Consider the following 23,349-nt stretch of genomic DNA (forward strand, 5'->3'; position numbering starts at 1 on the left):
ATAATAATAACAAATTGATTTTTAAAATTGATTTGGAAATTATTTTCCAAATCAACGTCTTTCAATATGAAACATTAATAAAAAATGCAAGTGTGTGTCTGGTGAATATTTGCTTAAAACATGTTTTTTTCTTCATTCGGTTATTCACAGTAAGTTGAATATCCAAAAATGTTATTCAACTACAAGTAGCGCTACTTCATAATAAAATTATTCAAGTAAAAGTAAAAGGTTGCCATCCAAGTAAGAGGAAAAAGTATTTGGTAAAAAGGTAATTCATAAACTGAGTAATTGATCAAAACATCAATCACTCAATATTAAGAAATGACATGATCAGATGGAAGAAAATATAAAGTTATTCAATAAAAATCGGTATTTTAAAGATCAAAATGAAAATTATTCACATAAATGGCATAATGGTAAAATGACAATCAGGCAAATCAATTTATTTCAATATGAAACTAATAAAAATTACAGGTTTGTGTTTGAATTTTTGTTTAAAACAAGCCTGTGAGGTTAGTCACACTGTCCAGAAATTTTACTGGAGTAAGAGAAGCAATGCTTCATAATAAAGTTTAAAAGTAAAAGTAAAAAGTACAGTGTTAGTAAAAATACTTCTAAAAGTATTTTGTTTTTCCAAAAAGTTACAAATGTAAATGTAACTAGTAACTACTGAACTTTATTTACAGAAGAAATTTCTGAGGATGAAGAAAGCCCAGCTGTCTCAGAAACCAAAGAAGTACTGCCAGTGTGTGCGGTAAACGCTCCCAGCTCACTTCTATCTGTTAAAACATCCCTTTACCCCGTCCCCATTCATCTCCTTCTGCTTTTCTAATAGACTCTGCTCATTTTGTACAAAATGACCTTCGCTTTTCTCTGCTCCTTTTAGTGAGCTCTTCATTATTTTTGCCGTAATTAGTGTGAAAACTTCTCTTTACTCTCTTTATCACAGCCAAACAGCTGCAGCAAAGCCGCGGCAAGGACGCCGGAGAGAGAAGCCGTCAGCCCTGCCGCTTCAACCTCTGCTGCAGAAGTGACATGAAAGAGGGAGGAAGGAGAGATAAAGAGATGGAGATAAAGAGAAGGAGTGAACAGCAGAGGGTGAATGTGGCATGAATGTAAATGAGCGTCTGAATGAAAGTATAATCAAATGTAATGCTGTCAGCACTTTGAGCTTTTTCAGCAAATACTGTATAGGAGGTGATCATTGTAATTTTAGCTTTAACGGGGTTTTTTTTAATGCTCTTAGTGTAGCTCAACATGCTAGTGATAGCCATCATGCTAACGTTAGCATCTTAGCTAAAATGAGCAAATTTGAGCTCATTTTGATATAAAAGAACAAGCTAATTGATTTAAAGCTGCAGTAGTCAACTTTTATTTTTAAAAAAAGAAGTTTTACTTGCTAAGACTATAACCATGTTGTAACGAGATGAAATAATCGTTGAAAAGATCGATATTCTCCACCCCCTCCCTGGACTAATATTGCCGTCTGAAGGAATGCACCACTCCTGACCAACAATAACCAATCAGAGCCAGGAGGCGGGTCTCAGCGATGTCAATCATTCTCATGTACTCAATGTGATAAAGGGAGAGAAACAACCTTACGTTACAGGAAAACCGTTTATACGTCGTCATCAGTGGCTATGCTAACTAGCCTCGCATTCACAACAGGCTTTGCTAGCTGCAGTACAGCAGAAAGCAAGGGGAGGTGAGCAGTGTCACATGGAGTATGATTGACAGCACCAAGACCCGCCTCCTGGCTCTGATTGGTTGTTTCTAGATATCAGTAGGAGGAAGCAAAAAAATTTTTTTTCATAGATTTCCAGCCTTATACTGTCACAACATGTGACAGATTCAACAAATATGTTAAAAAATATATTTTATGAGTTACATACTGCTGCTGGAAAGTTGAGACTTTTTTCCAACCTTAACCTTTTTTGTTTCTGTTTCCTCCACCTTAAGAAGTTGCAAGATAAACCTGTGAACATTTCTTTATTAGTGCTTCAAGGTAACATATTTTATCATTTGATATGTGCTTGTTCATTTGTAAACTTATTGCCCTTTCTTATTGCTGGTTGTAAATAAAAATATTGAAGATTTGCTTCAAACTGTTTTTTTTTACTTTAATTTCCAATCAATAAATCAGATGGGATACCCAGATGACTCATTATTTCTGGATGCCTCCACCAGTCTGATAAAAATCACAATACCACACATCAGTAAACACGACACGGCCCGTTGATTGCCACACTGTTTTGTGCAGCTCCCCAGTGTGGTCATGCATAAAGTTATATTGCAGTGTAATCAATGGGAAAACGTCTACATGTAATCATATACTGAAGGGATATTTAATTCAGGCACAGCAAATGAGAAATTGTTGCTTCATGAGCTCTTTCATTGTAACTTCAAACAATATTGTTACACTTTGTTTGAGACGCAGTAAACTGGGCCTGTACTGGTTCCAAAGCTCTGAAATTCCCACAACTGGTGCACTAAGACGCAGGTGTTGACCCCAGTGCAGCTCTACATGCAATAAAACACCTGTTAAACACACACACACACACACACACCAACAGCAGTGACATATATACTAAAGAGTAAAAAGATAATATCTTATAAGTTAAAATGCAATCTTGTTTTGTCAGCTGGTAGCTCCTTGTTGTTCCTGCTCCTTAATAGCCTATAAGCCACAAGTAGTGGTGACATATTTCTGTTCAAATTTAAGCCACATGGATCATTTCCGGTTGCCTCTTGCTCCTGTTGCTTTTAGCGATAGCTGCAAGAGCTGCACCAAGGTAAATATATAACATCGCACAGGTAAACAAAACACTTAATGTTTACATACTGTAATACCCGTGTAAGCCTATCGATGTTAGCTATGTTAGACACATATGAGGTATTGTGGTGAACACACAACTTACCTTCGAAGTTCTTTATGAAGTTTGACACAAACAGCTTCAATCCTTTGTTGCTGAATAATTTTATAAACATTATTAATAGTCCTGCAGTGGCTGAGGAGCCATAGCTAACAGAGTGTTGCCTGGGCACCTGGAAGTGGTCTATGTGGCTAAAAAACGCATTAGTGCTAAAACAGAAGTCAGTGGCATATAGGCTATTTGAATTTAATGCAGGTGATCCATTTGGCTTGTAGCAGAACGGATTGGATCATAGAGGTGTTTGACTTCCTGTGTGTGTCGCGGTGTAGGAACGAGACGGTGTCACAGCATACAAGCTGCCAAATGTCAGAGCTGAACTCATTGCTGTACTGAGATCATCACCTGTGAGTAACTCCTAAATATTCTCTATTCACATAAAGCTTTATTAGAAAACAGTAGGCAAATTTAAAACGATTTATTTCTGATAGAAAACATAAAAGTCAGGCTTAAAATAGCAAAACGAACAAGTTAGGATACGTGACCAGTGATGAACACCTTAAGAGGGAAATGGTGTAAATACTTTGGTGTAACTTTGGCCTTTATTTCTTTTTTAACTCTCTCTGTGCAACAACTGATTTGATTTTAGACAGATTCAGGTGTGTTTGACCTTATAAAAATGTCTCCATAACTGAAATATGTACAACAAATAAAAGGAATCAGTTGGCAGACTGTTTATTATTATTTGATAAAAACATACAAAACAGTAAAGAAGTGGATCAAAATTTAGTGGGATTTAATACGTTACTCCTGTTCATCGCTGCACTTATAGCAAACCTGAAACACCAACTTTAATCAGCAGCTTTTCCTCCCTGACACTAATTTACGAGTGTTTCTATTTTCTTTCAAAGTTAGGACAGCCAGAGATTTTCAAAATGTCAAAACCTATATGCCAAAAATAGATGCTCGTCTTTACATTGAAAGATCAGAACTTATGCAACTGGAACGCGTATATTTCGCAATCATTGGATAAAAAGAATGCTAAATATGTGCTAATCCTACAGCAGCAGTTCATACATGGAGGTGAACAAACTTCAGCACATTTGATTTAAAAGTACACTAATCCTGGAGAGTGAAGCTCTTCTATGGAGGTTTTGTTGACTTTTATCTCCAGCTGCTGCCAATCGATTGAAAACGCTGCTGATAATGTGAAACCTGACTACTGTAACGTTGTTTAGTTTGTATTTAGAATAATAATTGTTCATCCGCATTTGAAAAAAACTGTTATTTGCAAACTAAATCCTGATCTGGGGGGGGGCACATTTACTGACGAAAACTGCAGAATATTCATGTATTTTTCTGAAGAGCAGAAGGTTATATAACTGATATTATCACCATAATGACATTCTTGACAAAACGTGTCCCTAATGGCTCCCCCTGGCACGATGTGCAAAATCAATGAGATTAGATATTATATACAGAGCATATTTTGTGTGATTTATGATTATAATAGGGTCATTAGGTCCATGCAGTGCTTGTATGAGTGTCACTGTTGGGTTTTATCGTAAACACACTGCTGGTTTGGAGCTTCTCGTGTAACGATAGTGAAGGTCTAATAAGAATAAATTGAATAAATCCCAATGTTCATGATCTCTGTGGGGAGAAAGCATCAGTGCGCCACGCAGGTCGAAGGCTTCATGAGCTGAAACTTTAAGCTGTTATCTGCAGGAGTTTGTTGCAAACGCAATGAAAGAAACAAGAGTTCAACTAAAGCCCTTAAACCTGGTGACAGCATAAAACTACTATTTAGTCCATCAGAAGTAACCAACCAGTTTCTATTTTTCTGGCAGATATTTTGTCTTGGTGGGTTACAATAACAGATTTTAAAACAACAAGGTTGTTTTAAAATCCGTTAAGTCGAATCACGTTCATTTTGGCGCCTGTGCTGCAAAACAAAGCATTTCTTATATTAAAAGTGTAAAAAAATAACATGGGAGACATCAAACAAATCCGCCCTTATATTGCTGATTTAGAGGACTGATTACATTCATTACACTGAAAAAAATATTTTAAGAAATGAGGACAGCGATGGGGAAAAAATAAAATCCGATGCCTGTATTGGTCAAGCTTTGTTGCTATCAGATGTCTAAAAACAATCCAGTGAGCAGAATAATCTGGATTTTTCTGTCTCGCTTCCTGGGATTTATGGATGTCTTGGCGCACAATCATAGAGCTGTAACTTAAAACGCTTTTTAATTAAAAGTGCAGAAATAATGCATGAATTCTGCTTTGTAATGCTGGTTTGTAAGGTTTAATAAATATTTGTGAATGTATTGAGATAATTATATGAAATAGTACTAAAAAACATCCAGTGGCGCGTCTGTTTCGCCGTTTGTTTCCGAGGGAAATTGTCTCTGATCTGTTATGTAAATAAAAGTCTGTATTTTACTTTAGTATTCTTACTACAAATCTGATGCAGTGATCATAATCTTCAGAGGTGCTGTTTGTATTTTATCCTGTATACTAATTAAACTCCCAGTATCTGTTACTGGGATTAGTGGGCATGTTGGTGCTATGGCTTTAAAAGAAAATAGAAAAAAAAAAATACAATAGCAACTTTAAACTTTCCCTTTTTGATTCATCAAATTAAAAAATGAAAACATTTTGAGTGTTTGGCATTATTATGGTGAAAAGTCCCAAGACATGTCTTTACTAAAATCTTTTTGTATTTTCAGAGGCACTTTAACCGTAGCTGCTCCTTTCATTCTCGTTGTCCAACCCTGAAAGTATAAATTCAGTTTGCTTCATTATAAGTGCATAAAATCTATGAATTAGGATTTAAATCTTGCTTATGCTCTCTTGTCTCAAGAGTGTTAGGTTTTGGATGAGGATTTGGGATTATAAAATGGATTAAATTGATCTTATTTGAAGAACAATTATCAATAAAAAGCTTTATTAGGAGATATAGTCTTGTTATAAAAACCTCCACTCTATTAAAATTAAAAGATAAATCAAATTTAACATTTAATATAATTTTTTTTGCTTTTTCAAGACATGAGCGCAAGTTTCGTAAGTTTTGTAAATGGAGACTCTTTAAGGATATGAAAACAAACTTTTGTTGTTTCACTTCCTTATTTGTTATATGATCTGATATGTTGGGGAGTTTTGGGTCTTTTTTGTCTCATTTTAGTTTTAGAAATGGTCAAATCTCCTCAGTGACCGCCCCGTAAAGACTGCAGGTGGGTCAGATTAAATGCTGTAACGATAGTCGAGCTAAGGATTTAAACGATTTTAGACAATGTAGTGGAGAATTTTTTTGTTGCGAACGAACATATATGTGTAATTTCCAAAATGCAGGAGAATATAGTATACCGTAAGGAGAATAAGGCTTGTTATGTTTGTGTTCGCTGCAAACTAGACTGCTTCAAAAAGCCATTTGTGCGTTCCTCTATTAGGCTTTTAGTCAGTCTGAGGACATATAATTGCAATATTTTATATTATATTACAATGGGGAGTCTTTATATAAGCTGTCTGAAGCTTTTTTAGTCCAATGCCAAGTATTTTGTATCATATCTGCTGCAAGATTTTGTTTAAAGACAGAATAGATTCACTTTGGTTAAAAAAAGAAAAGTTCTTGATTCTTTTTAAGAAATGACCTTTAAAGATAATGCTTGTTCTCTCACTGTCGATACATCGTAAGAAGGAATTATGTGTTTTTTGCGTGTGAAATAGCTCGCCTTGTTGATGGCCTGCGATAAAACTAAGATGAAGAGTCTCTGCTTCATAATTTCAATGCCGTCCTGCAGGCATATCTGTCTTTGTGATGTTTTAGCATTTGTACTGCAGTATCACTTTTCTGGAGCTGTTTTTACCTTCAGTCTGCTGGCTGTGGGAAATCAGGATCATCAAATGGCTTTGCTGTCCTAAACTTCTGCAGTTTTGCTGATTTCTTTGATGTCCGTCCACTTATTGCACATAAACCTGAAAAGCAGCAGTTCTTGATAAACTCTTGGCTTTGTGATGAATTAAAGTGACACAGCTTTTATTCTGCACCATTTTAAAGAGCAAAAACACATTAAATTTCTCCATTTCCTCTTGCTGGATTTAATTCATCATTTCACCCAACGTTTATGTCTACTTTCGAGCCTTAATGCGCGTTTTTTTCTTCTCTGCAGGCGATTACCAAGCTGTGTTTCCCTGTTATGAAAATATAACTGTCTATTCACTGGGGGTGTCCTCATATGAGACAATAGGATTCCCTTTTCATAGATTCATAATAACCGGCATTACTCAGTTCCCTTTTTCATTGTCTTTCACAAATGAACACACACATACACACACATTCAGGCATTCAAAGCGAAACCGAAATTCATGAACTGGTGATTATCCCTCCTTCTTGTATTTCCATTTCAAGTTGTGTTTTCCATCAGGAGCCAAAGCAGATCCGCTAATGTGATTTCACTTGCTTTTACTTCACCATAAAACAGCCGTTGTTGTGCAGGAAACCCAAGCACAAACTTGTGCCACATTCATGTTGAGCGCGGAGAGCAGCGGTGCTGCAGAACGGGAGTTTTAGGCATTTTAAACAAGCTGCCAGCTGCAGGTGCAAACTGAAGCCCTGCCAAAGGATTTAAACATTTTAAAAACTGAATGTTCTCGATCTGTTCGGAGTCAAATGATCATGTGTTGAGGTGTTTCCCCTCCCTGTAAACTCCCCTCATGTGTAGCTGCAGGCCCACGTAGGTTTCACACGTCGAAATCACTCGAGTTCACGTTTAAGTAAACTCCAGATTGTGATCAGACTTCAGACTCTGCTTGAGATAAAATTGTTTTTGAGAGCGATGAGGTGCTAAACTGATATTATAGGGACCCACATCTTAGTGGGGTTTTTGTTGGGTGTTAATGCTTCACTAGGGGATGTGGTGCAAATTAAAGGAAATAAGAGGTGATGGTGAAACTGGTCTGTTGGCCTTTAATGTTTCACAGGTGTGTTTCAGGCCACCAGCAGCAGAGCACCTGTCTGTGTTTGTGAGATAATCCTTTGATTCATGATCACGCTAAACGGATACGTCTGCATGTTTAACCACGTAGCATTAAAGCTGCCTTTTACATGAACTCTCCCAAAAGTCTTTACTGACTGAAGAAATACTCTAAATCTGAACTGGAGGCGCTTTTTAACATTGTTAAAAGTAATAGAAGAGCTGCAGGTGTAACAATAACAACCTTCTTTATCCTGCCATTTTACAAAAATTACACATTCAGAAAAATCTCTATTTGTTTTGTTCCTGACCGTTGTTACTTCTTTCACTGCAAAAACACAAAATCTTACCAAGTATTTTTGTTCTACTTTCTAGTGTAAATATCTCAGTATATTTGAAATAAAACAAAACTAACTTACGATTAACTTTTCAGCAAAATATAGGAGGTTATTTTTGATTCAATAATTCCTTAATATTGATGAAAAAGAATTAGCTATAAGTGAAATAATCTCCCAGCGGAACAGGATATTTTGACTTATAGCTAGTTCTTTTTCATCAGTATTAAGGAATTATTGACTTAAAGCAAACTCCCACATTTTGCCGAAAAGTTACTTGTAAGTTAGTTTTGCAGATTTTAGTCTATTTGCAGCAGAAAATAATGCAAATATAGAAAATACTTTGTAAGATTTTGTGTTTTTGCAGTGAATTCTCAGGTGGTTTATGGCTTTAAGAAAAATTATTCTCCTGAGCTGAAATGTTTGAAAACGCTTCAGGACGGTTGTAGTATGGATGGATATAACGCGTCTCCTGTGGATTTAGTAATATTTGTGTAGCAGATTAAACATGCCGCCTTTGAACTGTTGAGGGTAAAACTACATTTTCATCTTTACTTTTTCAAGCATTCACTCTGTTTCTGTCTCTAACGTCAACATCACTAAAACTGCAAAGCACTCTGTGTCTCTTCAGTGTGCAACATGAAGAATAAAGGCTTTGTGTACAAACAAGTGAATAAAAAAGTATTCATTAGGAGGATGAAGGTCGGAGCTTTAATTAGTTTTTTATTTGAGGACATTAAGGGACAAATCGACTTGGTTCATTGGCACTTACTTGCTCTGCAGATGCATTGCTCTCCATCTTCTCTAATATAACGTGTAATTACTCTGAAACAATGAGAGAAAGAAAAAAGAACATCTTTTTACATGAAATTGTCATATTGCATGCTTCTGCAGCTGTGAATTTGTGGACACTGAACTTTGAGATCGTCCAAATGAAGGACAATAGTTACACAGATGACATTTTTATTTTGATAAATTTTTACTTCATTAAAGAACAAAATCTTTAAAATTATTACAATACTTTTGACAACTTAAGATGCCTCCACTTAGATGCACACATCCATACGGGAACATACACACAAAACATATATATTTAAGTTCACAAAAAATGGCTTTGTTCTGATAACACCGACAAATGGTATGGTGGGTCTGGTTGCCCAACAGTGTCACAGCAGATTTCTTCTATAAAAATGTTAAATTCCTTCTGCTTGATTGTTAATATTCACAATAATCCACATCTGTTTCAGATCGGAGCTCATCATCAACGAGAAATCAACAAATACCCATAGAAATCTGCAAGAAGCTGTTCAGAAATATAGAGACATGAGCTATTTTTAGAGACTTCTTTAATTAATTATAAAGAAGTATAAATGTTTTTTATTACATGGCAAATCAGTTTTCTGTTTATATTCCCCCAGATTTGATGCACCTTTTACTTTGCTCTAGTATCTTTTGAGATATGCTTATCTGATTTCTCATCAGAAACAAATTTCTTGCGGGAATAAAAATGAAATAAAATTCAAAATATGCTGGGGTTGTGAAAGGCTTTGGGTTTAAATGCAGCTATAAAAGTACAGATTGTAACTCTGCTGCATGCTTTATGTGTTTTGCAGTCGTTCGCCAGATTAAAGGAACATTTTGAAAATAACAACCTTTAAGCAGGTATTAAACATACATTTCATTAAGACCACAGTTTTGTATAGAAAATATTGTTTATATTAGTCTGATGTAATCTAGAATGCGATTTCATTAGATACAAGCAGAAAATCACTATAATTTAGAGAGAAATTTGAGAAAAAACGATTTCAGCTGGTGAACTGAGTTACTGAAATAAACCAACTACTCAATATTCTAATTATTGAGTTTGGCTGTATGTAGTGTAATATATAGTTCATAGAGGACAGAAGGGAGACATTTCAAAACAAAAAGACAAAAATGCTTTTCAGGAATGACAGAATGCGTTTTCCTGCTACGAGGGACGTTTATGCTCCATTTAGACAATAAAATACGGCTCAAATTAGAAAGAAATTTGGGGAAATTTCTGATACAGGGGTAGAAAGTGATATACAAAATAAGTTTAACTCTTCTTTCACTGTTTAATTTGGTCCAATGGCGGAAAAAGCCCAACATATTTTTTTTTATAGCAGACTGATATTAAGTAAAGCAGAATATTAATGAAGCCAACGCCATAGTTTGTTAGTTTTTAACCCTGTATTTTTACATATATTGTTCATCTTCAAATGCATTTTGTTTAAAACACCTTATGCTTTGTTTACTTTCATTGTGTAACCTAAGAACATAATATGCCAACACTAAAAATAAATATTCTGGGATTTGTAAACTTTTTTTTCCATACATGACAGTTTTTGTTTCTATTTCAGTAGCCATATTACAATTTTTACACGAGTTGGCATAAAAAGATGAATACATATCTTGATTATTTACAGGAATATAGCAGCAAGTTTTGATGCGCAAACAGTAAATGATACAGACAGAGCAGAATGTAGGCAGAGCAAGTTTTCCATGGCCAACTAACGTCATCAATAACCTCTGTCATCATTAGCCAATCGCAGATCAAATGTAGGTTTCTGTCCTAACCACAGTGCATGTATTAAACTGGAGATGCAACGTGCCTCACTGAGGAGAATACCTGAACGTGAAACCATTTTAAATGACTGAACTGATGAACCTGTGTGTAAAAGTTGAACTCAACAGTCTGGAAGTTCATACAAGAACAAAATTTTAAGTGTTTTTTGTGATTTCAGTGACGATGAGGCACATAATCACAGACATATCCTGCCATTTTTGTGTTTTTTTATTTATTCTTTCCTCAGAACTTAGAGTTGGATTAAATTCACTGTGGAATCAGTTTTTCTTCCTCAGTAGACTGAAGCTTATTTTTCTTCAGACGATTAGATTTGAGGCTTTACTTTGACTCTTCCTTCCTTTGAGCTTATTTCTGTTGCAATTAACCTTTTCTATCAAACTGTAAACTTTAATATGTTTTTTGGAAGGGGTTATATTTTAGACTATCATCAAGTTGAACATACTGTAATTGTGAAATGGGAGAAAATGGATAAATTGTTTTAAAAATTTTACAAATGAAAACCTGAAAAGTTTGACACACATTTGTATTCAGACCCTTTTTTACTCTCATAGACCTAAATAAAAACCCTTATAAAAACCAAATTAGTAAACAAAAGACCTGAAATTTAATCTAATCCAGCTGTTCAGTTGATGTCTCAGGTTTGTTAGATAACATTAGTGAACAAACATCATCTTAAAGAACAAGAAACAGCAGAAACGTGATGCATGTAGAGGCTTTTCATGCCAGGCTAGGCTAGGTTAGCTAAGCTATGAACATCTCACAGATTGCTGTTCAATCTATCATCTGAACACGAAAACAGCATGGCGCACATCCAAATCTATTGCTAGGCCCATATTACAGTAACCAGACAATAGCTGCAGAGATCTAAGTCTTAAATGTGATCTATTAGGAATTTTCTCAAAATTCTCATTTGGGTCTTAACTGCCTCTAAAAACATCCAAAGCGTTTATGGAAAAAAAAACCCTATTTTTTTTTTTGGTGAAAAAAAAAACACCCTATTTTTGTTTTTTACCACTAAGTTTATGTTTTATGGCGTCTGAAAAATTAGCCGTTTAAAAAAAGCTACCGTTTGTCCAGTCGCAATCAACCGGCAAAGAGCCGTTACCTAGCAACCACAGCGGAACCCTGTCGGGGTTGGTAGCTGAGATCGGCTAGCAACCCCGGAGAGCTCCAGGAGTTTTGCTCAGCAAGTTTTACCGCTATTTGCGCTGTAAAATTGCTGCTGGAAAAGACAAGTGTTTTGTCGTTGACTTACCATTCAGAAAAGATGTTTGTATAATGTTGAAAGACGGTTGTATAATTACGCATAGAGTTGCAGTTTGCAGCCAATTTCTAGGCGACGGTAAGTTGGGGGCGTGGCCACCAGCAGTTTATTTGGATTTAAAGAGACAAGATACCTTAAAACAGCTCATTCTGAAAGGTACCCAAGATATTCAGAACTGACTACACTAAAGTCTCGTTATGTAAAAATGATTTTGTGCAAAAGAAAAATTGGAATGAAAATGTTTTGCATAGTCTAAAGACCTATCCTAACCAATTAATGGAAGCGTAATCTGTTTGTAGTTTAGGGACACAGCAAACATGTGGAAGAACATGCTCTAGTCTAGACTCATTTAAATGAGTCTAAGATGTCGTATTTTGAGCACAAAACATAACATAGCTGTATACATCACCTTGACAATACCATCTCCATTGAGAAACATAGTGGTGACAGCATCATGCTGTGGGGATACTTTCTTTCAGTAGGCCAAGGGAAGCTATTTAGAGTTGATGGAAGATGGGTAACGCTAAACACAGGACAATAATATAAGAAAATATGTTAGAATCTGCCAAACATTTAAGCTAGGAGCGGAGGTTCAGCTTCCAGTAGAACAACAACAACCATAAACATACGGCAGAGATACAATGGAACAATTTACTGTAGATGTTATAGTGGCCCAGTCAAAGTTCAGACCAAAATTTAAGTGAGAATCTGTAAGAAAGACAAGACGATCCCCAAATATCTGACTGAGAATTAGCTATTTTATGAAGAAGAATTGCCAAACATGGAGCATGAGTCGGAAAGTTTTGGCTAAGGGAAGCTAAATGCAAATTCACATTAATTACACTGTTTGTATCAAGAAACACTGTACAGCTGCTTAATACTGTAATCTGATTTACTGTAATCCTGTTTGTGTTATAAACTACTCTGTCTGTCAAAAACAAGGAGCCTGTATTTCCATTCTGACGAAGTGATCACAGAGCAGCCTACTAACCAAAAATAACATCACAGATGAAGAAGAAATGAGTGGGAGAGACCGTAAACTTTTCTGTCCTCATCCCCTGTTTCACAATGTTGAGGTTTCAAGAAAGCTTGAATGAAGTTCCCCTCCATCAGCTAAAAGATGAAAATGTTTTCAGTCACTGAGCAGAATGTCACTTGTTTTTCATTCTCTTTTCCACTGACATTTCGTGCATTGACACATCTGAAGTGTTGCAGAGAATGAAACATTTCGCTCTTTTCCACTGGGCCTCAAACATCCACCGTTTGTTTATTTGTTTAAATTAGCTTTAACATAAATTGGTTTTTCTGAATGCAAAAAAACAGAAGAAAAACTGAGATCGATCACTGAGGGAAACCCTCAGAAGGAGAACACGGGGGATGAGCAGAGTGAAAAATGTGAATCATTCCTTGTTTCTTGATCGTGGCCCACACTGGGTCTTTCTTTCTTTCGGTAATGACACGTTGTGATACACACACCCTCGTTAGGTGAGTGACTAACGAGGGAGTCCTCACTTTCAGGTGTTTTCCATCAAAATCACGAATCGACAGAGAGGAACGCCACGCTTGGCTTTTTTAAACAGATTCACACTCAGACCCTCTTTAAAGGCGGTTTATTATTTACAGGAGACGTGTTTCTAACCTGCAGGTCTCGTCGTGCAGAGGAAGCGACAGGCCCGTTTCATTTATGAGCTCAGAGGGAACAGAAGCAGGTGTGAAGCCTTCATGAAGGCAGTACAGAGGCAAGCACAGAAACCTCAGAGAGACACATGAGACGTGTATGAGATGTTTGTTTTGTCCTTGTTGTGGTTCCTGTCTCCAAACCACCTCAGCAGCGTGTTTCTGAAGCACCCGGCCCAATGATCTGATAACTGTAGCTGCTTAAGTGAACATTTACTCTATAACAGGATTAACGGTGTGAAATGTGCTGAACTGTATCATTTTTTTTTAATGTTTCTCCTTTTACAAATCAGGTTTTTCAGGTATCTAAGCAGATTTGAAGCAGTTAGCTTGGGAAATAATATAAAAAAGAACAAATGTCTGTGTGCAGCTTCACTTTATATTTGAGAAACTAAAGTTTTAACAGGTGATTTTCACACACACCAACCAAAACCATGACCAAAGGTCATGTCTCAAACAGAAACATATGTCTATAAAAATCCTCTCGGCGTTTTAGAAACGCACCCATCTGGCTTCTTTGTCCGCTACCGATCGGTTTTCTTTGAGATTTTTCATTTAAAAGGCCGTAACATGTAAAAGATGAAGAATATTCCAGTTAATGCATCAAAGAAGGGCCACACAAGTCCAGTCCTCTAGCTGCTCTCTTGCAACTTTTTTTTGGTCACTTGGTATGTTTTTCAACAAAAAGACAACTCGGAAACTGTTTATGGAGACTGTAATGTTTTGACAATTTAGCAGATTAGTATATTCATCAATTATTATTCCAGTCCTCATTCTGCATTTAAAGCCTTATAAAAAGCAATTTTCCAATTTTCTCCACAGACGTGCTTCTTGTAGCCTCAATTTTTTTCTTCTACAATTGTTATCCCCTTGCAACTTTTACTTCACCAAAACTCTTGAATCAAATTACTGAATTTCAAAATCATCATCCTCATCATTCACAGCTGTGGAGGCCTGTTACTGAACCGTTGGTTTGATTCTGGCGCGTTAGAGAAGGATGCATCTGAACGTTACAGGACAGAAGCCCTTGAGGACTGGACTTGAGCGCTGCTTCATCAGAGCACATTTCTCTAACCTTTATCTGATATTTACTTAATTAATTTAGAAAAAAGTGTGTGTGGTTGATGTGTTTAAAAATAATAATAGGAATAATAATGGGAAGTCTTATTTTTATGCATTCAATGAATTAAAAAGAATCTGATTTTTCAGTAGTTGATCTGCCCGATCAAAGGAAACTGTCTGATTCTGGTGTCTCTCTCTAGAGTCTGCATGAGGTTGAATTTAGACGAAACTAAGAAAAGACATAAATCCTGTCTTTTCTGTACTGCGCTGGATTCAGATGGACACATTTTAATTTTTAGAGAGAAGCTTTGCAGCCATGATGCAGAAAATGGAAAATGTTCTTTATCCCCAAGATTGAACCTTTTTTAACCAAATGTTTTCATGTTCATTTTAATTTCAAAGTTAGCTGGACCACAAACATCCAGTGACTTTCACCCAATGGGACTTGAGTCCCCATTCGTTAAGTTTCACAAAAAACAGAGTTTTTGAAAGAAGAGTGAATCGGATTGCGTTTGTGTTATTGAGAAGATAGACAATAGTTTTGGACGCAGCATCTCCTGAATGTTAAAACTGATTATTGTGAGCAGATTTTTAACTTCAGTCCTTCAATAGTTTCTCATATAGAAAGTAGTTGATTTTATTCAGCAGATTTTTACTTTAAATTTCAGAAACACATAAATTGAACATGGATTTTTACAATAAAAAACACAAGAGTTACAAAAGTTAAGAATTTGGTTGGTTGTTTAATTTTCTTTTTAAATGCCAAAGTTGGGCTTTGATAAACTGTTTCCAAATGATTATCTTTACATGTTTTAAACTAAAATATTATGGTTTTTTCATATTGAAAACAGTGAAACCTTCCACTAATAGACTTGTGTGTTGCTGGGACATATCCACAGCTCATTTTAATCATCATTTAGTCAGGTTAAATTTGTTCATGAAGTCATAAAACAAACATGGGAAAATCATACTATCTTTCTTTCCCTTTTAATGTATTCTTTGAAAAAATAAACAATGAAACGACTTGATATTAAAACTAAAAATAAAACTCGGTGCAAAAGATAAACTTTGAATTATTAGTCCATATTTGTAATACCTTCAGAAACAAACAACCACCACTGATCATAAAGTGAAATGTTTAATTTCTCCTGTTTATTCTTAATGAACGTCAGAGAGAGCAGAAAAGGAACAATATGTGTTTCCTAGCCTTAAAAAAACTTTGGCCATCTGAAGGCTTAGATTTGCAGAAAATACTGAAAAAGGTTAATGTTGTAGTAAAACTGCCAGCAAGCTTCCACTGGGCAGGAATAAAACACGATTAGAAGACCAAACTCAGCCACAGGCATCAACTATGCTGAGATTATTGAAGTCCATCTTGATGGAGGTGATTCCTATAGCAGGCTTTAAACTTTAAGCCCAAAATGAGCTCATATAAATTATTTAAATGGTCATTTCTCACCAGTTATCAGAGCCACGTTGTTGACGGCGACAGACTGTTTGACAAGTTTTCAAAAACCAGATTCAGACGGACAAGTTTCAGTCCTTAACTGATTAACGTTCGACACAGTTCTTCAAGCGAATAATATTTCATGTGAAGAATTTTGAATTATCGGCCCAAATTACAATAAAATAATTTACATTTTGATAAAGTATAGTGTTGAATTTTTAACACTTCACTCAAAGCTGCAGATTCAACAATGAAAAATGGCAGAAACACAGAAACTATTGCCTTTCTAAACAAAGACAAAATGTGTCGAAGCACGTTAAAGTGCTTAGACACATTAACAAAGTTCTGCTTTATTTACTTTGGACTAAATGGGATAATTGGATTAAAAAGAGTAGCTTGACCTGAAATAGTCGTATGTCCATAGATGTTCAGTGTTCTGACCTTGCAAAAGTTTCTTTTTGGGATTCTTTCAGTTTGTGTGGTAATGCAGATTTCTGATTTTTGAGTTTTTAAATGCGCAAGAAGACATGGACATACTGCGTCCTCTAAGTCCAAAGAAACCTCCGTTCCAGCTCTCAACATCGATTTGTTGTGGTGCTGAGAAGCTTTGGACTTGTTACACTGGTGAGTCGATTCAGGCATTAAAAATGTTCAATCTAAAAACATGGAAGACTGGGCACCGCATGGATCAGTGAGAGAGCCTGGGCTTTATAAACGGAGGCCCCTGTCCTCGAAGCGATTGTCCCCAGTTCGATTCCCGGCCCTCTGCCGTTTTCTGCATGTTTCCCACTTCTCTCTGTTTGCCCTTCCTCTTATCTACTTGCTGTTAAATAAAGGCCACTAAAATCCTTTAAAAAGAGCATTAAACCCTAAAAAAGCTGTGATAAACTCTGTTCTCGTGATTCGACGGGTTAAAGTTTGGAAACAGGAGCCGAGGTCGGTCGTAAACCTCTCAGATGGAACTAGTTAATTTTTGCTGGATAATAAATTATGCAGATTATACTAAATACAATTAACTGTTCTCAAGTTGTAGTTATTTATTTTTTTAACATATCATGTCTGTCAGAGAAAAAACACAAGACAAGATCCGAGAAGTCTGCTTCTACACCTGCAGAAAGAAAGAGAAAAAAAAAGCAGAAAACAGAAAAAATAATGTTTCTATCTCTAATAGTTCTTGTGTAATTACATATATATTTGTTTGTGGGTGGCTTAGTTTTCAGGGATGGTTCCTTTTTTAATCTACCTGCACTGTGAAGGCTGAGTTTGGATATTTTGTACGGAAATTAAAACAAATTGCAAAACATATTGAATAAAATATTGTTATTTGTCTAAAATGTGTTCATTAGATATTTATTAGACCAATAGGCTTTTTATGAAATATTTTGGACAGAAATTGTGAAAAAAAAAATCTTATTGATTTAAAACGGTATCTTCACACTACCCGAATGTTGAGTTTTGTGTTTCTAAGCTATAATTCATCCTGGAGATTCTTGTCACAAATAGATGGAAACAGTTTTAGGCTAAAAAAACGGTATTTTTTATGCAGATGTGTCTCTTTTTTTCCCTGCAACAACCAATCAAAGGTCATTATTTTGATTCCGGCTTTAATTAACAACTGTGCGTCTTTCTTTCAGACCAATCGCTGCAGTGGGAGGTGCAACGGTTCTTAAAAACACGGCTCGCTAGATAAAATACAAAGCATTTCCGCCTGACTCCGAATCACCGTCTACAACGGATCACTCTGAGCTTGGCACTTGAAAAGGGCTGTAAGTATAAACCTTTTCTAAATGTACATATTTACACATTTACATTGATTTTTAAAACATAAATTGCTCTTAACATCTTTATTAAACAGTGACACCTTTTTTGAACAATGATTTTAAGTCATTTGTCCCGCAGGCCCACCGAGGCCTCAACAACAGACATTTTCTATTTTATTTATATAATCACAGGATATAAATGCCATGTTTATTCACTGACAAAATGTTTATTCTCTGCATATTTGATAAGATTCCACATAAAAACAAAGTGTCGAGTGTAAAAGAAACACAAACTGATAAATATGTAATTATGGTGAAAGTAATTTAAAACTTAAAAGTTTATATTTCAACATTTTCTTTAGTAAATCCCTTTCTCTCTATTTTTTAAAGAAACTATAAATAAAAGTTACAGTTCTGAAGGTACAGGACAACTGACCGCTACGATGAGCGCTACTCATGCTCCATGTTTAAATTACGTGCAATTTGCAAATTATAAAGTTAAAATGCAAATATATATAGGCACAGAAATTATAACGATAAACGATCAGTTTGTATATATATATATATATATATATATATATATATATATATATATATATATATATATATATATATATATATATATATATATATATATACATATATGTATATATATGTATATATATATATAGGCACAGAAATTATAACGATACACAATCAGTTTGTGTACAATAAGTTACAGTAGTAAACAAATTTATAACCTCACTCCACTGTAACATTTACCTCTTTTACTTAATTTTCTATCTACAGCTGTCTAAATGTATTTTCATTATATGTAACAACTACATATTCAACAAGCTCTATATGGCGTAAAACTGAAGGCGCAATTCAGGAAAACTAATTTCATATTTGAAAATATGAAGTGAAATTTGCTTGTTTAACCAGACTGGACAGCAAGTATTGAGAATATTTTCTATTTTCTGTCATTGTCAGAGAATAAAAAAGGCAGTTCGCCTCAAATTTCCTCAAATACAAGAAAGAGGCGATTAAAAAGAACAAAACCAACAAACAATCACAGAACTCCCTCAGTAAAGACTGAACCTCCGTCTGTCCTGTGTTTATAACTTTCTTTAACCTTTCCGCCCTGTTCGGCCCTCATATCGCCCTTCCCTCCTCTTCATCAGTGGATCTGAAGCTTCATCCTGCTACAGATACAATCATGGTGGTTTCTGGGTTAAACTTCCACAGGTGCAAAGACTTTGAACGTCTTGCTCATCATCTGTGTCTCTCTGCACTCTACATTCACATATCACACTCTTACAGATCAGCTGTAAGAAATACTGAATCATTATTCCTTTCTCAGTCCAAACCTATGTGACTCATGATACCTTCTGCTTTTTAGGCATTCAAAGTTTATCATAGAGACATATGGATAGTATCGCTATCAGAACAAACACAAAATACACATAAATGTATTTGACATAGTTCTGATAGCGATCCAAGTCACCTATGATTATGTATTTGTCAGTTATTCGAGTCTAATACAACGCTAAAAGTAATAATGTTATGCGCAGTTGAGCCCAAAATTCTTATTCTTATTATTTAATGTATTGTTTTTTATTTTATCACCTGGTTTCTTCTGGCTGCAAGTCGCATTATGTTTCTGAGTGGCGCAGTCAGGATCCATGCTTCAAACTAACGGAGAACCTGTGAAAGGAGCGAAAGATTAGGGTGATGGCAAGGAGGCCCTCCATCCTCGGAGTTGAAGCTTATAACCAAAGATAAATTTACAAAATAATCCTGGAAACATCTAATCAAATGGACAGCAATTATAGGAAGCTGCAATGCATGCCAAGCTTTTTCATTGATAACTTAGAATAGTTTAAATAATTTATGAAAAATATATTTTTTAAATCTAAATAAATCAGATTAATGATTATTTTTAAAAACTTATAAGTTTTTCCTTTTATACCGATTTATTATATTTTATAAAGATATTCCTATCTCATTTAAAGTAAGAAACAAACTTCCTGGTTGAATGAGAATCACTTTAAATCTAAATCTACCAGAGGTATGAATTGTTTTTTAACTTAGCTAGTCTTAAATTAACACATATCTCCTCATTTTAAGACGCAGCGGTCTAAATTAAATCATTACTGCAGCAGCAGGTTAGCTTAGCCAGGAAAGCTATTGCAGTACCGTAACAAAAAGTCGCTTCAAAACGTCCAAAGATCCATTAAATAGGTGTAAATGTATTTCTTACTTGACAAAAACAATCCGTAGTATTTAATAAACTTTCATTTTCTCCTGGTGATGACGTTTTTATGCTGTTTTCATGTTTTTCCGAAGTGGCTAATGCTAGCTTGTAGCCGCGCTGATATTACATGCTGAAATTTGTCTTAATGTCCAAATTTAAATTTTGGAGGAATAATGTTTCAGCCGCCATGTGAGCAGTTTTCGCCCCCAGACGGATATTTGACCGGGGATATGTAACGACAGCGAACCAGAGCAAGTCACGTGACTCAGACAGCGCGCAGCAGCGGCCATTACAGTCTCTGTTTCACTAAGGAAAGCACTTAGTAAAACTGAGATTTGATTTTTTTTTTTTTAGCAACATAATGTGTCATTGAGATACTATAAACATTAAATATTTATTAGCAAAACCAGCTTTTCAAGAGTTTTATATATAAACAAACACATGAAAATTTGGCAAATTCATTTGTCATTTAACCAAATGAGAGACATACAGGTCATTTAAGAATAAAGCGATGAAGATAAGGTGAGAAAACTGGACCAAACCAAAATCACGGCAGTCTGAACTCAACCGTTGATTAAAAAAAAATAGATGAAAAACTCAACAAACTAGCCAAACAACTTCCTTACCATTTTATAATTATTAAACATGGCATTGTTTATTTTTGCCATAAGGTTGAGGCCCATTTAAATAAAGAAAATTAGAAAATCTACTAGACATTCTCTACTAAAATGTCTAGTAGAGAGCTGTTCAAAGTGTGGTCCGTGGGCCATTTGTGGTCCTTGACATAATTTTTTTCAGTCCCCGATCAAAAGTCAAGAATGCCAAAACTTGGGCCAACAAGATAAAAAACAATTGATGACCCCCTAAAAATTGGAAATTATATGTTTTTTTCTTAATAAGGTAACAGTCCAAAGTCCTTTTTATGTTTTGGATCTTTAATTATTCACAGGTTTAAATTTTGTTTTTTGTTTATTGTTGAGTAGGTAAAACAACAAACAAAAGACTACAATGAACAAATTTTTGCATTTTTAATTTAATTAATTTTGTGGGTAGTTTAAATTTGCCAATTTTGGCCGTGGCGCAAAAAAGCCTTTGACACCGCTCATCTAAAAGATTAATACGGATCATCTCATAACAGTTGAATTTATTATGTTCAGTAACATCTAAGACCCAGAATAGTAATCATCATCTGATCAAATGTTTTGTGTCTTAAATTATTCAAAACATATTTTAAACAAATTGTGCCATTTATTTTAATTGATTTTGTATAATTGGTGTGTTTCAAGCCAGACAGAGCTTGACAGTCTTCATATTCTGGGCGGAAAGTCTACAATAAATCATTTGTAAAGTAGATAAAGAAAAAAAGTATTTTATTGCTAATGTGTAAAAAGAAATAATTTTTTTTTAAGTAACCTGTTTCTCTATAGGAATAACAGTTGTGGGAGGAAATGCCACTTTTTCGTTAATATAACAATTAAATTTAAAAAATAGTCCCTTTGTTATTATTTTATTTGACTGTAGTGTATATATTTGTATTTAATGTCTGTACGCTGTGAGCGCTTGAAAAGTTAAGTCAAATTCCTTGTTTGTGCACACAATATAAATCTGATTTTGATTCTGATTATTTAAAACAGTATTTTGAACAGAACTCAGAGAATAAAAGAGAAATGAAAGTGAGATGAAGCAGTAAAACAGGCATAAAAGGATAAACATGTGCCTTAAACCACAGTCTGTGTTTGCTGCTGGTGCTGTGGTCTCTCTTTTTTCTCCCTTTAAGCGTGGAGAGATCCGTCTTTCGTGGAACAGCAGAGGAAGAGAGGGGGTGTGAGAGGCAGAGGGGAGGGGAGAACTGGGATAACAATCTGCACCTTAACTAAATCAAGTCCCACCACAAGCCAGCGAACGCGCTCTGAGTTTCTCTTCCCCCTCGACGTTTGCCTGCTTGTTTGAATCCAAAGCCCACCACAGGCCGCCTACTCTCAGCTTTCTGAACCTTTCCTCTTTTATCTTCTGAAAATCTCTCTAAATCTGAGACCACCACAACCCCAGGGCTGCTTCCGCTTAAATCGTTTCACCTCTTTACCAAAATCTAATATTGAAGCAATTTAAATGTTAAAACAAGGATAATTCCACCAAAAAAGCCTGTAAATTTAAAAGAAGATCCTTCTAGAAACTACTTTGAAATATTAAGTTTTTTTATGAGACTTTACAAAAATTGGATCTCTCTTCCGTGCAAAGTCATGAATTAAGACAGGAAATTATAAATGCTGAGGAGTCGCAGTATTTTCAAAATACAAGGCCCACAGCATAACTCGTTTAAACTAGAGCGAAAAAGGTCATGTGAGCTAAAATGGTTTGTTTTGATATAATAGGACTCTTTAATGCCCCCATTCTTGAATTCAGAAATGTTTTTTAAGGCAACAAAAAGGTTGCAGGTGTTCCACAAGGCTCAATGTTTGATCACTGTTCTTTCAAGCATAAATAGGTTTGCTTTGTTTAAATGTATAAACTATGATTTATGACCATGTAGAAATTTCTGTGTGCAGACATCTTTATCCTTGTCTATTTCTAATATACAGACCCTATTAATAAATTAGAATATTATTGAAAAGTCCATTTGTTACAGAATCTTTACCATTAAGAGAAATACATTATATAGATTAATCTTTACACAATTTCCAGCCTTTACTTTTGTATTATGATGATTTTTCACTTACAGTTAATGAGAACTTGATATTTAAAATTAGAATATTACATCAGATTTGTAAAAAATACATTTTATAAAACAGAAATGTAAGTATAATGAAAAGTATATGCTTGATACCAGTTTAAAGTTTATTTTCAAAAGGTACTTTTGACAAATGAGCCTCATCAGAAAGCATTTTTACTTATTGAATGTGACTGTATATCATGACTTAACAGTTGAAATAAGAAAATCTTTAACTGTCTTAATTTGTGAATTAATTCTCTTCAAAAAATAATTAACAATTCATTCACTACAGTTTTCTGCATACTTTCTCCAAATGTGTTTTCAGGCACCAAAATGAAGAACCTGCTTCAGTTCTTCCTCTGTCTCATCATTGTCCTCAAAACAAGTGGTAAGAAACACCA

The 23,349-nt window shown here is 35.1% G+C and overlaps 1 protein-coding gene and 1 long non-coding RNA gene across 5 annotated transcripts in view; one reads left to right on the forward strand and one right to left on the reverse strand.

Annotated features, from left to right (window-relative positions):
- LOC111608056 overlaps positions 1 to 23,349 on the reverse strand; it is a 39,432-nt gene that overhangs the window by 13,334 nt on the left and 2,749 nt on the right. The window contains exons 2-4 of one of the 2 annotated variants that reach the window (XR_002752512.1): positions 19,611 to 19,688; positions 8,957 to 9,009; positions 6,743 to 6,851 (exon numbers count right to left, since the gene is read on the reverse strand). This is a non-coding gene — a long non-coding RNA (uncharacterized LOC111608056). The remainder of the gene's footprint in view (positions 1 to 6,742; positions 6,852 to 8,956; positions 9,010 to 19,610; positions 19,689 to 23,349) is intronic. The other variant, XR_002752513.1, reaches the window with a different exon arrangement.
- LOC102226965 overlaps positions 769 to 23,349 on the forward strand; it is a 28,230-nt gene continuing 5,649 nt past the window's right edge. For 2 of the 3 annotated variants that reach the window (XM_023330390.1, XM_023330392.1), the window contains exons 1-3: positions 769 to 3,277; positions 17,877 to 18,008; positions 23,274 to 23,336. In XM_023330390.1, the coding sequence (XP_023186158.1) occupies positions 23,282 to 23,336 (55 nt within the window). In that variant the 5' untranslated portion in view covers positions 769 to 3,277; positions 17,877 to 18,008; positions 23,274 to 23,281. Of the gene's footprint in view, positions 3,278 to 17,876; positions 18,009 to 21,221; positions 23,337 to 23,349 lie in introns of those variants that run through there. The other variant, XM_023330391.1, reaches the window with a different exon arrangement.

This window comes from Xiphophorus maculatus, chromosome 3, assembly GCF_002775205.1.
Source record: "Xiphophorus maculatus strain JP 163 A chromosome 3, X_maculatus-5.0-male, whole genome shotgun sequence".
Lineage (NCBI taxonomy): Eukaryota > Metazoa > Chordata > Actinopteri > Cyprinodontiformes > Poeciliidae > Xiphophorus > Xiphophorus maculatus.